The sequence below is a fragment of the Engraulis encrasicolus genome, chromosome 1 (assembly GCF_034702125.1).
Source record: "Engraulis encrasicolus isolate BLACKSEA-1 chromosome 1, IST_EnEncr_1.0, whole genome shotgun sequence".
In the NCBI taxonomy this organism is placed as follows: Eukaryota; Metazoa; Chordata; class Actinopteri; order Clupeiformes; family Engraulidae; genus Engraulis; species Engraulis encrasicolus.
Window position 1 is genome coordinate 28,908,640 of NC_085857.1, and position 12,962 is coordinate 28,921,601.

A 12,962-nucleotide genomic window follows, 5' to 3' on the forward strand; every position below is an offset into this window, starting at 1 on the left:
GCCAAACAAAAATTCGGCCATCTTGAATTCAGCCATCTTGAAAGTGTTGGCCTCCAAACTCAAATAAGTTCATGAACCTACCCTAGAGCATTAACACACCAAATCTGGGAGAAATCCATCCACCCAGTCAGAAGTTATGGGCCAAACAAAAATTCGGCCATCTTGAATTCAGCCATCTTGAAAGTGTTGACCTGTGTGTTGAATCAGTTCATGAACCTGCCCTAGAGCATTCACCCAAAAAATCTGGGACAAATCCAAACATCCGTTCAAAAGTTATCGCGTTAACACGAAAGACCTTACGCGGCGGCGGCGCACGCAAAACCATTACATCCCTGACGCTCCGCGTTTCGGGGATATAAATAATAAGAGGTAGGCTATGCCAATAATGAAATGTACAGCATCAATGAATTGCTCTAGAATAATATGCTTGGTCTCTTAGCATAGGGAGTGCGTAGAAAAATTTGGTAGGCTACATTTACACCAAATTTCGGTAGCCTTCTAGATACTATTATTGGCTACCGGTAACCCAATACCCACAAAGATATTGTCATCTTTGCCAAGCCTCATAGATCAATAGTGATGTGCATGTATCTCCCTATTCAAAATCAAATGATCATTTTCAGCAATGCGATCCCAGATTCATTCATTGTCAAGTTCATATTCGAAACATACCATCACTGAATTAGCCACAATAATGTGTATTTATTTAGTGCATTTCTAAGTATAATTAAAAACAATTCTTAAACGACAAACATGACATAGGCCTACGTGACAAGCAATTTGCACAAGTATTTTACTCCTTTGATTTCCCTGATACTTGTATTTCCCTATTTTGGCCTGGAATGGAGTGAACATAAATTAATAAAACATTTACTTAACATATTAAGGAACTGGCACACACATAACCTGTAAAATATCAAATTAAAACTTCAGTAGGAAAAAGTGAAAAAAAGAATTTAACATTCATATTAATTCATATTCATATTAATAATGTAATAATATACCAATGAAAATAATATAGGCCTAGCAAAACGATGATATAAAAGAACTAGAAAAGTGCAGACCTCCACCAAGGAAGCTGGGTGATAGTCAAATGTTCTATGTTACACCCCAATTCTTTCAAATCTTCCGGCAATGGTGAAGAATATATTTTTTTTAATTCCTGGATCCAGATTGTGATGCAGATCACCCCCAAAATGTAATCACTTGTTCCTTTTGTCATTTCCAACAGCTAAACAAAATTTAATCAAAATCCGTTCACAATCGTTTTTGCATGTTTGTCTGTAACAAACATTGTAGTTACAATTGTACAGTTGTAATTTCAACAAAAAAACGTCTGGCAGTTTAGCGGAGGCTAATTAGCAGAGAGTTGGCGTGGAACCTTCCTCACGATAGCCTCATACAGTGTCGATGCAGTTGGGCTGAGGGACTGGTCCTTTAGCCTAGCGGTATCGTACTGTGCCTCCCATTTCCGAACCGATATACAGTGGTGCTCATATGTTTACATACCCCAGCAGAATATACGCTTTCTTGGCGATTTCTCACAAAATATGAAGGATTACACAAAACCTTTTTTTTCACTCATTGCTAGTGACTGGCTTAAGATATTTATTAGCAACCTTCTGTGTTTACTCTTTCAAAAGCATGATCACAACCCAAACTACCCAAATGACCCTGTTCAAAAGTTAACATACCCTAGTTTCTGATGCTGAATATGGCCCTGTTTAACATCAGGGACCGCTCTAAATGGTTTGTGGTAGTTGTGGATAAAGCTCTTAATGTTCTCAGATAACAAAACAGCACATTCTTCCTGAATGTTTCCTATAATGTCTTTGGGTGTCTTGCTGGAACCTCACATTTGAGGTTTCCCCTGAGTGGCTCAATGATGTTGAGATCAGGAGAGTGAGATGGTTGCTCAAAAACCTTAATTTTATTCTTTCTGAAGCTAATGACGGGTTGATTTGGCTTTCTGTATCATGTCTTCATCATACATCTCCACGTCTGGGATGTACCTTGCAGCTTCAACCTCCTCAATGTTTTGAGCTACTTTCTGCTTCCACCCCCGAAAAGTACTTTGCTGCTTGAACCTCCTTGTTGTTATTTAATTGAGTGCTATTCTGACCTTGAAAACAGCCATGCCCTTTTAATCCTCGATCTGATTTAAAACTCTTCCCACAAACTTGACACGGGTAGGGAACAATATTGTGCATCTTCTTCTCATGATCATACAAGGGCTGCAGGTAGGCAAATTTCTCTCCACAGACGGTGCACTGGTAGCGTTTCTCTCCAGTGTGAACGATCTGGTGGGTCCTCAGAATGTGAGCGTAACTGAAGCTCTTCCCACAAATGGCACAGAGGTAAGGCCTCTCGCCGGTGTGTCGACGTAGATGATCTTTGAGATCAGCCAAACTGACAAAACAGGCGTCGCAGAGCGAACACTTGTGGGGCTTCTCTCCCGTGTGTCTTCTTACGTGATAAAGAAGCTGCTTTTTAAGTCTGAAAGTCCTGTTGCAGTACGTGCAGACAATTGGCCTCAGTCCAGTGTGCGTCGTCTCGTGATTTTTAAGGATATATTTTGTTTTGAATGCCTTTCCACACACCGGACACTCAAAAGGTCTCGCATCCGAATGGAGGGCTTCGTGAGCTTTCAGACTGGAAGGTTTTGGGAAACTCTTGGGGCAGTGGCTACAAAGGAAGAGTTTCTCTCCTGAATGTACTGTTCTGAAATGTTTTTTTAAGCACGATGAACTGGAGAATTCCTTAGGGCACTGGCCACAAGAGAAGGCTTCATCTATTGAATGTACTGTTCTAAGATGTCTTTTTAAGTGTGATGAACGGGAGAATTCCTTGGCGCAAACGGAGCACTTGTGCACTCTGTCCTTTTTTTCTTTGATGGGCTTTTCACTGGTCACCTGTGAATGCTGTTTCTTGTGTTGGATGAGTCCACATAACAGCTTGAAAGTTTTGTCGCAAACTTTGCAGGTGTAAGGCATTTCACTTGTGTGCAGTCTTTCTTGAACTTTGATCTTCCCACAGACGTCAGTGTCAGCGTTGGGCGAGTCGGTTGACTGACTTTCGTGTGTAGATTCAGTGGATGCAATTTCACATGCAGCAACAGCAGCAGTATCAGTAATAGGTTTTTTTGTTTTGCCTTGTTGGTGACGAGCCAGTTGGCTTGGAAATGAAAATGTCTTTCCGCATTCTGTGCACACGTAACGTTTGTGATACTTTTTGGCCTTCGCTTTCTTGACTCTCATGACTCCTGTCTTCAGCTTCGTCTGATCCCTTGCAGGTTCAGGCTCCTCAAAGCTAGGATCTGAGAACATGAAAAACAAAACAAAAGACACAATATATTTTTGATTATTGCACGACATTACAATACACTTAGTTGACGGTTTTATCCACAGTCACAGGCAGCTAGATTAGATTATCCTTTATTGTCTCTTCGGCAGAGAAATTCAGAATGGACATGAGAACATAACATATCATTAACATCAGATCACCACAATAGACAAGACTTCAGGACCACAAAGAATCAAACAAAACATATAAACAGGGTAACAAACAACCATTATTAGTAAAGATGCACCGAAATGAAAATTTGTGGCCAAAACCGAATAATAATTTATCACTTGATCAATATGGTCAATATGTAAAAATAAACAAATGAATGATTGGAATAGTTCAAAAATGTGGGCAAAGCATCTACAAGCCATGAAAGTTAAACATTATTGATGGAATTATGAAAATAAATCAACTTTTTATCAACTAATTATATGGCCAGGACCTGTACACCTACAGTACCTGTGAAAATCAATGTAGGCCAAAAGGCTTACAAAAGTAGGCATCTGATCTAACGAACAAGATTTAAGTTGCATCATGCATAATTTTAGGTGAAAGTCCAGTCGCAGACCACATGCGCAAATCACACATCATGTCTTGGAACGTTGTGGGCTGACACAGTCAGCTCATCATTGCATAGCAACTATACAATCTGTCAATTCTGAACTACTTTGCTTTGTATAGCAGGGGAGGTAAACATCTTATGATGAAGGTAACTATTTAGATGTATGTATTCTGTTTTTTTTTTTGGCAACTGAACTATTGTATAAAAGCAATGTGACCCCTCGTGGTCGGGAAGATGTTGGCTAACATCCTCCCGGGTGTGACTGCCAATGTCACTCAGCCTTCAGTTTCGTGCCTATCTAAGAGACTTGAGAGAAGAGGCTTCACAGACGTCATCACCAAAGAACGTAGATTGGATAAGAAGTACCACTCAATGGAAAATACATTTAGCCTATTATTTAACTCAAGGGAAGGTGTAAAATAACCTTATTTCCAAAAATGGGACAGTATCCCTTTAAGTGTGACTTCTTCTATGAAGGTTTTTTTTTTCAGCTCTCTGGGACAGTAGCACAGCAAAGGCTTTCTATTGTGAGTTTGGCCAATCGTTTTGTCCACAACTGAAGCAAGAAACAGCACAAATTGAAGTGAATTCCATACATGTCAACAACTAACATTTCCCTTACACGCGGCACGCGATGTAAACGCAGTTAGCGATGATGCATGCGACTAGCGATTTGGACGAAGATCCTCGCATATCGGCGTGTCATAACGCATCGTTGCGCACATGTTCTGTTACTCACCCGATGTTACACGTGTGCACACATGAATCAACTGTAATACCCTTACGGTCACTTCCTAATGCTTTCCCCTCATTCTGTGTTACCGTGGGACTACTTATCTAACCAATACAGAGTCTATAGGATGTATTTACTCCGGGAGGAAAATGCGAAGGAAATTCAAAATCGTAATTCAACAAAAACGGATATCGTAAAAAAAAAAAAAAAAAAAAATTTTTTTTTTTTTTTTACATTTTCGTAAACTATGGCGGCCAAATTTAAACTATGGCGGGCCGCCATAGTTTCCTCAATGTATGGGAAACACTGGTTATAAAGCGTCTGCCAAACGTAATGTAATGCAATGCAATGTAATGTAATGAAACCCAAAAGTCTATAGTGAACAACAAAAAAAGGAAATTTATCTTGCAGTTCCAATACTTAAATACACAAATAGATACACAAATAGTGCATTTGTAACTAAATTAAACGTACCTGTTGGGTCAAAGTCACTGTCGTCGTCCTGATCGTCGTCCTCTACCGGTTGGACAATAAAAACTCCATTAGGCCCCAGCATTTCACGGCAGTCTTGTAGCTTCACTGACAGCAGAGGCAGTTTCAGTTGCTGTGGTGATGTCAGTGCATCATCATCGTCATCATCATCATCCTCAGCAGCAGGAGACGCTGGAAAATCTGCTGAGTCGTCCTCCGGTTCCTGTGGTGATGTCGGCGTGTCTGTTGGGTCATCTCCAGACGTGCAGGACAGGAAGACGTTTGGTGGGATCTCACAACCCTGAAATGTTCAAACACAATAATCAGATTACATTGAAGTGAGGGGTCCATACACTTAAAATCATTTTTTGTGTTTTATTCCATGCTAGATCTAGTGCAGTGTATTGTGTAGGTAGGACCGCAGAACTGAATTTGCATGAATGTGGGACTAATATTAAGGGAGGAATGGAGTAAAAAAGTTTTCATGAAGAAAATAACACACTTTATGATTATGTCACCCAAATTAAGTCACAAAGAGATGGTTTTGATGTTGTTTGAAAGCGTTTTCTGGCTCTACAAATTACGCGAACAATACTAAACATGTCAGTTATGAACTGAACAGAGCGATCTCACAACCCTAAAATGTTCAAACACAGTAATCAGATTACATTCAAGTGAGGAGTCCATACACTTAAAATCATTTTTGTGTTTTATTCCATGGCAAAGCTATGTTGACCATTGAGGTCTTCCTCAGATTTTCTACAAACTAGACTGTCTAGAGCAGGGGTGTCGAACTCAAATTGACCGAGGGCCAAAATCAAAATATGGAACGAAGTCGAGGGCCGAACTCAAGATTTATTTGTAATAAATGGACTAAAATCCTGCAGGTACGCACTTACTCATAGTTTAATTTCACACACACTGGCACATATTGTATTGCATAGGAGTGTGAGCTGTGTCATTGGCCTGGGCCTGCTCATACTTCTGAGAAACACCAAATTTCATGTTCAAGTCTTACATGTACACTGTACATTAATGATGTATGAGGACCAACTGTAATACACATTTGAAATGATCTCGCGGGCCAAATAAAGTGACTCTGTGGGCCAGATTTGGCCCCCGGGCCTGAGTTTGACACCCCTGGTCTAGAGTGATAGAAATCGGATTTTAACACACTAAATACCACGACTGTATTAGTACGATTTGTTTTTGTGGCCAGACCGACACAGATTTTTATATAACTTAGTGTTGTGTAGTGTAATGTGGTGTGGTGTGGTAAAACCACAGAACTGAATTTGCATGAATCTGCCAGAAATGGACTTTGAAAGCTATTTTCCTGACTCAAATCATGAGATATTAAAATATGATAACACCGGAGCAGCACAGATGTATTTCTTTGTGTTTTTATTCAAGTGCACAACATGACTAACGTTTCGATGGTTAGACCATCTTCATCAGAGATGTGATTAAAAAACTCTTATGCAGAGAAGCTTTTTGGATATATACGCTGAACTCACTCGAACCCTCTGGCCTCAATGAGGAGCTGAGTCTGTCTTGTTTTCTGTAATGTTAGAGCGATATACACCTAAAGTTATGATCCTGTACCTTAACTGGTGTTAATGGTCTACTCTTAAATCTGGTGGGCTATATGTTTATTTATTTATTTTTCAATTATAGGGCTTTTGGGATTCCTTTTTTGTTTCCTTCCTTTCATATGTAATTTTATTTATATTTGCATCTTTATATGTGCATTGTTTTTGTTTTTGTAAATAGCTTGTGGGTGTGGGCAACCTGAGTGAGACCTTGGGAGAAGGACCAATAGCCTAATGCCACGGTGCATAGGCCTACACCTGCTGAATCAGGGCCTCAGATAACTAGGCTCTTCTCTCCATTCCACTCATGGACTCTGATGAAGATGGTCTAACCATCGAAACGTTAGTCATGTTGTGCACTTGAATAAAAACACAAAGAAATACATCTGTGCTGCTCCGGTGTTGTCCTTCAAGTGAAGATTTCCTGCCTCTCTCCCGTCGATGCACCAGATGATAAAGCAGAAGCGCGAGGAACTACCCTTTTGATTAAAATATGATAAGTTGAAAATCAAAAGTTACAATGTCAGTACAACAACACCTGAAAGTATAGTGTCTGGTTCAGAGATTTCAGAGATAATTTGACATAAATGTTAAAATGGGTTGCAGTGAAGTAGTAATAGAGTTAGAGGGGGGGAGTATTAGGGGAGATTACCCCACCTGACATGTTGCCCCACCTGACATGTTGCCCCACCTGACACTCTGCCCAAATTAGCATAAGCATTTTGGATGGAGTGTCAGCCTACCAGCCTACCTGCAAAGGAAAAAATAATCTCTAATTTTACAGCTGGTTGAATAAGTAGAGAGGGGATGTGGTTCTTTGTATGACCAGTGCATGTAAAGAAATTGACAATAAAACCTACTTGACTTGACTTGACTTGTTCGCCAGGCTAACTGACAGGGCCTCGGGGATAATTTCTAGACCAACGCCGTTTTGTGATCATGTGAAAAATCTGGATATTTTGCAGCAAATAAGTTAAAAATAGGGAGTTGTCCCGTGACATTCGGGAGGGTTGACCAGTATGAGTGTGTCAGGTAGGGTACTCTTCACTAACAATACTCTATTACTACTTTATTACAACTCATTTCAACTTTTTTAAACCAATAAAGATTCATGCATTCATTCATTCATTAGTACCACAGTTTATAAAGGCGTTAGTACTACATCTTTGTCTCATTACTGAATGTGGATGACTGACAGGCATCTTACCAATGCAGTGATGTCATTTCCTCTTGCACGCCGACCTTGCTGACGTCTCTGTCCAATTGTGTCGTCATCTCTGTACTTCCTGTGGAGGGAGTCACAATAACAACAGCCGGTGAAATGTTAGGATGCGCTGAAAACCCTTGTGATGCATGTATGGGTGTGGGTGTGTGAGTGTGTGCGCTGCTCACAAACAAATAAGGTTAACATCAACATTTTGGGTTTGATTCCCAAACCCCACCAGGTCGGTGAGGGGAGTAATTAACTAGGGCTCTCCCCCATCCTCCTCCATGACTGAAGTACTCTGAGCATGGTACAGTGAGTAGCTCCGTTACTTGGGGGGCTTGCCCTCTTGCATTGGTGAGGCACAAATACAATTTTGTGGTGTGCATTGGGGAATGTGTCACAATTACAATCACAATTGAGATTTTCCCAGGTGGGCTTTCACAATACGGTGAAATTAGTCATCGTAGTTAGAAAGCAACTGGTAATGAATCCATGATACTTGAAATGCAAATTCAACAGGACATAGGTAGAAATGTAGTACAATTGTTTGTAGATTCTTAAAAGGGGCTCTAGGTAGGATTCAAAGTTCAATTAATCACCGTCCCGAGTCAGTCGATGCTTATTTGAGTAGGTAAACAATGACTCTTGCGACCACTTCCACGGTCCACTGTCAGAAAACCCCAAATGCAACTTTTGACAGAGCGGTCCCAACGAGTGTCGTGAGAAACACTTCTCTACACTACATACCGTATTCATATTTGTATCAACTGCTGGCATTCCGTGATGAAAAACATTCTCACAGCGAGTTTAATTAAACAGCATTTTTTGAGACAGACTTGCCACCGGCAGCCAGCAAATGACATCATCCTACATTGTGCCTCTTAACCTGACACGCTGATTTCATAGCAATCATTTGGTGTTGTATTGGATACTTTTTGTGTTCCTTTCATGTTTTTGGAACAGTGTAGTTACATAGAACAGATATTTTAGATGCCATGCACACATACAAAAAAGCATAAAATGGGTCAAGTGTTCAAAGACACGCACAGCACAAACAAGCCGATGACTGCAAGCTTTTCTCTGAAATTACAATAAATTTCATTCCACTTTTAAAGGTACACTGTGTAAGTTAATATTTATTGCAGTTTCTTTCAAGAATTCATGTTGCCCGCTCACAAGAATACCCTTTTCATAAATATTTAGCACCAGCATCATATTCTAAGTGTTCATTATGCCTCACATGAAAAGGTAGATCTTCTCCATGTCAACCAATTCCAGAAAAAAACTGCATTTTTAAGCTGCAAAATTGAATTTTCTTCGGTCATATTAGTATTTATTCCAAAAGGGTGTCGCGCCTTTGTGTTTGTAGCCGGGAGGGTGCGTTGGTTCCACAAAGTAATCCAATGAAGCAGCAAGGAGGAACTCGCACACCACTGATGCCGATGCATAGATTATTTTAATGCATAAGGAAAAATAAAGAAAGTGCTACCCAGTGAAGTGCAAAACGTTTTCGGTCCTTCAGACTGATGATGGTCTGAAGGACCGAAAACGTTTTGCACTTCACTGGGTAGCACTTTCTTTATTTTTCCTTATGCATTAAAATAATCTATGCATCGGCATCAGTGGTGTGCGAGTTCCTCCTTGCTGCTTCGGTCATATTAGCAAATATTGTTTCATTATTTAGTAAATGATTTATTGAAAGATCAAAATTGACAATAGACAGCTCATTTTCAATGAGCAGCACAGTTGCAATATCTACTCTGGCCTCCAGCTTACACAGAGCTAACTGAGCACCTTTAAAATAAACATGGACATCAAACTGACATGAAGCATTCCCCCCTTACAGTTCCAGATGCGTTGGCCAAAAAGCATCTCCCAAATGTGCAGATACAAAAAACACACCGCAGACACACAAGCAGTCTGTGTCTGACTGTGGATGGTGGAGAGGATTGAGTGTCTGTACTGACCGTCTGTGCTGCTCCAGCTGTTGCTGCAGTGTCTGCACCTCATCAATCAGTGCACTGATCTGCTGTTGGGGGCAATGAGACGGGACAGGAAGTCACAAAGGGTGCTTTTATTTTCACATTACATTGCACTGAGCTGACGCTTTCATTTCATTCAAAGCGACTTACAGTTATTTGGGCACTTCAGCCATGGATGGACGTGTAGGGAGAGGTCAGGGGGGATTCAAACCTGCAACCCCCAAGACTGAAAGACCAACTCTCTAACCACTACACCACGGCTGTCCGTTATTAGAACGAGTAAATATCACTGGTGAAGGGTTATCTGAGAACGATGCAATATATACAGTCATGGCCAAAAGTATTGGCACCCCTTTTCTTCCAGAAAATGATTGCAATCACAAATTCTTTGTTATTAATATCTTCATTTGTTTTTCTTGCAATGAAAAAACACAAAAGAGAATGAAAAAAGTCAAATGAATGATCATTTTACACAAAACTCCAAAAATGGGCCGTTTTGACACCCTCAGCCTAATACTTGGTAGCACAACCTTCAGACAAAATATCTGCGAACAGCCACTTGTGGGAACCATCAATGAGCTTCCTATAACACTCTGCAGGAATTTTAGACCATCCTTGAAGTGATTTGAAGGGTGCTTTCTCCAAACTGCCATTGTGAGACCCCTCCACAGGTTTTCTATGGGATTAGGGGGTGGACTCCTACATTATGCTGCAAAATGTGTTGATAGTCTTCAGACTTCATAATTCCATTCACATGGTCAAGCAGTCCAGTGCCAGAGGCAGCAAAGCAACCTCAAAACATCCAGGAACCTCTGCCATGTTTGACTGTACGGACCGTATTCTTTTCTTTGAAGGCCTCAGTGTTTTCCTGTTCATTCAAATGAATGCAGGAAAAAAGATGAGGCCTTCAAAGAAAATAACACGGTCCGTACAGTCAAACATGGCGGAGGTTCCCTGATGTTTTTAGGTTGCTTTGTTGCCTCTGGCACTGGACTGCTTGACCGTGTGCATTAAATTATGAAGTCTAAAGACTATCAACAAATTTTGTAGCATAATGTAGGAGTCCACCCCCTAATCCCATAGAAAACCTGTGGAGAGATCTCACAATGATAGTTTGGAGAAAGCACCCTTCAAATCACCTCAAGGATGGTCTAAAATTCCAGCAGAGCATTGTAAAAAACTCATCGATGGTTACCGCAAGTGATTGTTCGCAGATATTCTGTCTAAAGGTTGTGCTACCAAGTATTAGGCTGAGGGTGTCAATACTTTTGTCCCGCCCATTTTTTGAATTTTGTGGAAAATGATCATTCATTTGACTTGTTTTCATTCTCTTTTGTGTTTTTTTCATTGCAAGAAAAACAAATGAAGATATTAATAACAAAGAATTTGTGATAGCAATCATTTCTGGAAGAAATTGAGTATTTTCTAACAGAATTGAAGGGGTGCCAATACTTTTGGCCATGACTGTATTTTGTCCATGGTTTATTTTGAAACTTTTCATTTACATTGAGAAGATGCAATTGGAATACGATAGGCTATAACTTGGTATGAAAAATATAAACAAAAATAAAACATGAAATGCTATATTACAGTTGATCATCCAAACTTAGAGGAAACGTTCATGAGCCATTTATCAGAAGGGCCCACCTTGTTCGCCTCAGTGAGTTTGTTGTCCTTCTCCTCAAGTCTCTTCTGGAGATCTTCTACCTGCAGTCTCAGGGTCTGGCATTGGCACACTTGTTCTTCATACTCCAATAACTGCTGCAAATGAACTTCATCTTCTTGCAACTTTGATTTGAATAGCAGCGGATTACATTCCTGCAAGTAAACTACTTGTCATTCATTCTTGAACTTTACCTTTTTAAAAGTAGGCTATGACAGCTACCGGCATGCTAACTAGACTGGTTCAAAGGTTCTGTACCTTCTTTACGATAGGCGACAGTTCGAGTCGCCCACACGTACTTGCACCAATCTGTGCTTGCACGCCATAGATACAGACAACCCATGCTATTATCTATACTATATCTATACTATTTTAAAAGCAATATATGTAGATTGATTTATGCACAGGCAAATTGTTTTCATTGTAAGAGTCAGAGCCCATAAACTCACCATGCTTATGGACTATCCAGGACCACACAAGCTTTCTGCAATTTATCACGTTCACCTTTCTTTGGAAAGGACCCCCACTCGTCCAGGAATTACTATTAGAAGTTAAACACGCGACGTTTACGTGCAGATACTGAAGATAGGTGATTGATTTGGAAAGGGACAATCAAAACCAAAACATAAGGCAAAACATTTCAAATGCATCCTCTGAAAAATGCATCATGCTTTTAACGAAGAAGCCAGGACTACGAACTGCGCACATCTAGAGCTCTACCGCCCTCTGGCGGTTTGGGGAAGGCACTGACAGCATCATTGGTCAGAGCCAAGGAGGTGTAATACAGTAAGGTCAGAGCACAAGATCTACCGTAGCATACTACTTGTACAACACTCTGACCCCAACAGTGTTGGCAGGGGGCATCTTGTCACCAGGCTAGGCAGGCAGCCGCTTGGGGTCTGTAGATTGTGAGTAACAGCTAAGACATTAAACTCAAGTAATGGAGATTTCTTGCAAATGTTCATTCTTTTGATGTTTCGCTTAGGGCCCCAACTTGCCCTAAAATCGCCTGCTCTGAGTGTTGGGCAAGTTACTCAAAAACTGTAATGCATTACTGATTATATGTTACTGTCTTTTCAAAATAATTACACTACAATATTACTATATTTAAAAATATAAGACATTAAACTACTTTTGCATTACTTTAGTTACTTTCGCCAAAAGAACTGTAGGCCTATGGCTCAAATAGGCCTATGGATGTGGCAATTACAGTGTAAATCAAGCTCATGAATCATGACTTTTTCACCTCCCGTCCAGGTGTTTTTTGCAGCATGCAGAGTAAAAACTACCAGGTTCAGGAATAGATCCTTTCTGACCCACCACACTGAAAACCCATAAAATCCAGGTCATTGTAATGCATTTGTAACTCAAGTTATTGAACATTGTAACTAAGTAAATATTACGGCT

General features: G+C 40.3%; 2 protein-coding genes across 3 annotated transcripts in view; both read right to left on the reverse strand.

Moving 5' to 3' along the window:
* Positions 1-12,962, reverse strand: part of LOC134449837 (zinc finger protein 2-like) — a 148,184-nt gene that overhangs the window by 89,227 nt on the left and 45,995 nt on the right. The gene's annotated exons all lie outside the window — the stretch shown is intronic.
* On the reverse strand, positions 906-12,199 carry LOC134449780 (zinc finger protein ZFP2-like). Its single transcript, XM_063199891.1, has 6 exons — positions 12,005-12,199; positions 11,540-11,710; positions 9,878-9,939; positions 7,911-7,989; positions 5,115-5,412; positions 906-3,316 (listed from the first exon to the last, which is right to left on the reverse strand). Exons 1-6 carry the CDS (start codon positions 12,005-12,007, stop codon positions 2,031-2,033), a joined length of 1,899 nt encoding a protein of 632 aa, XP_063055961.1. The 5' UTR covers positions 12,008-12,199; the 3' UTR covers positions 906-2,030.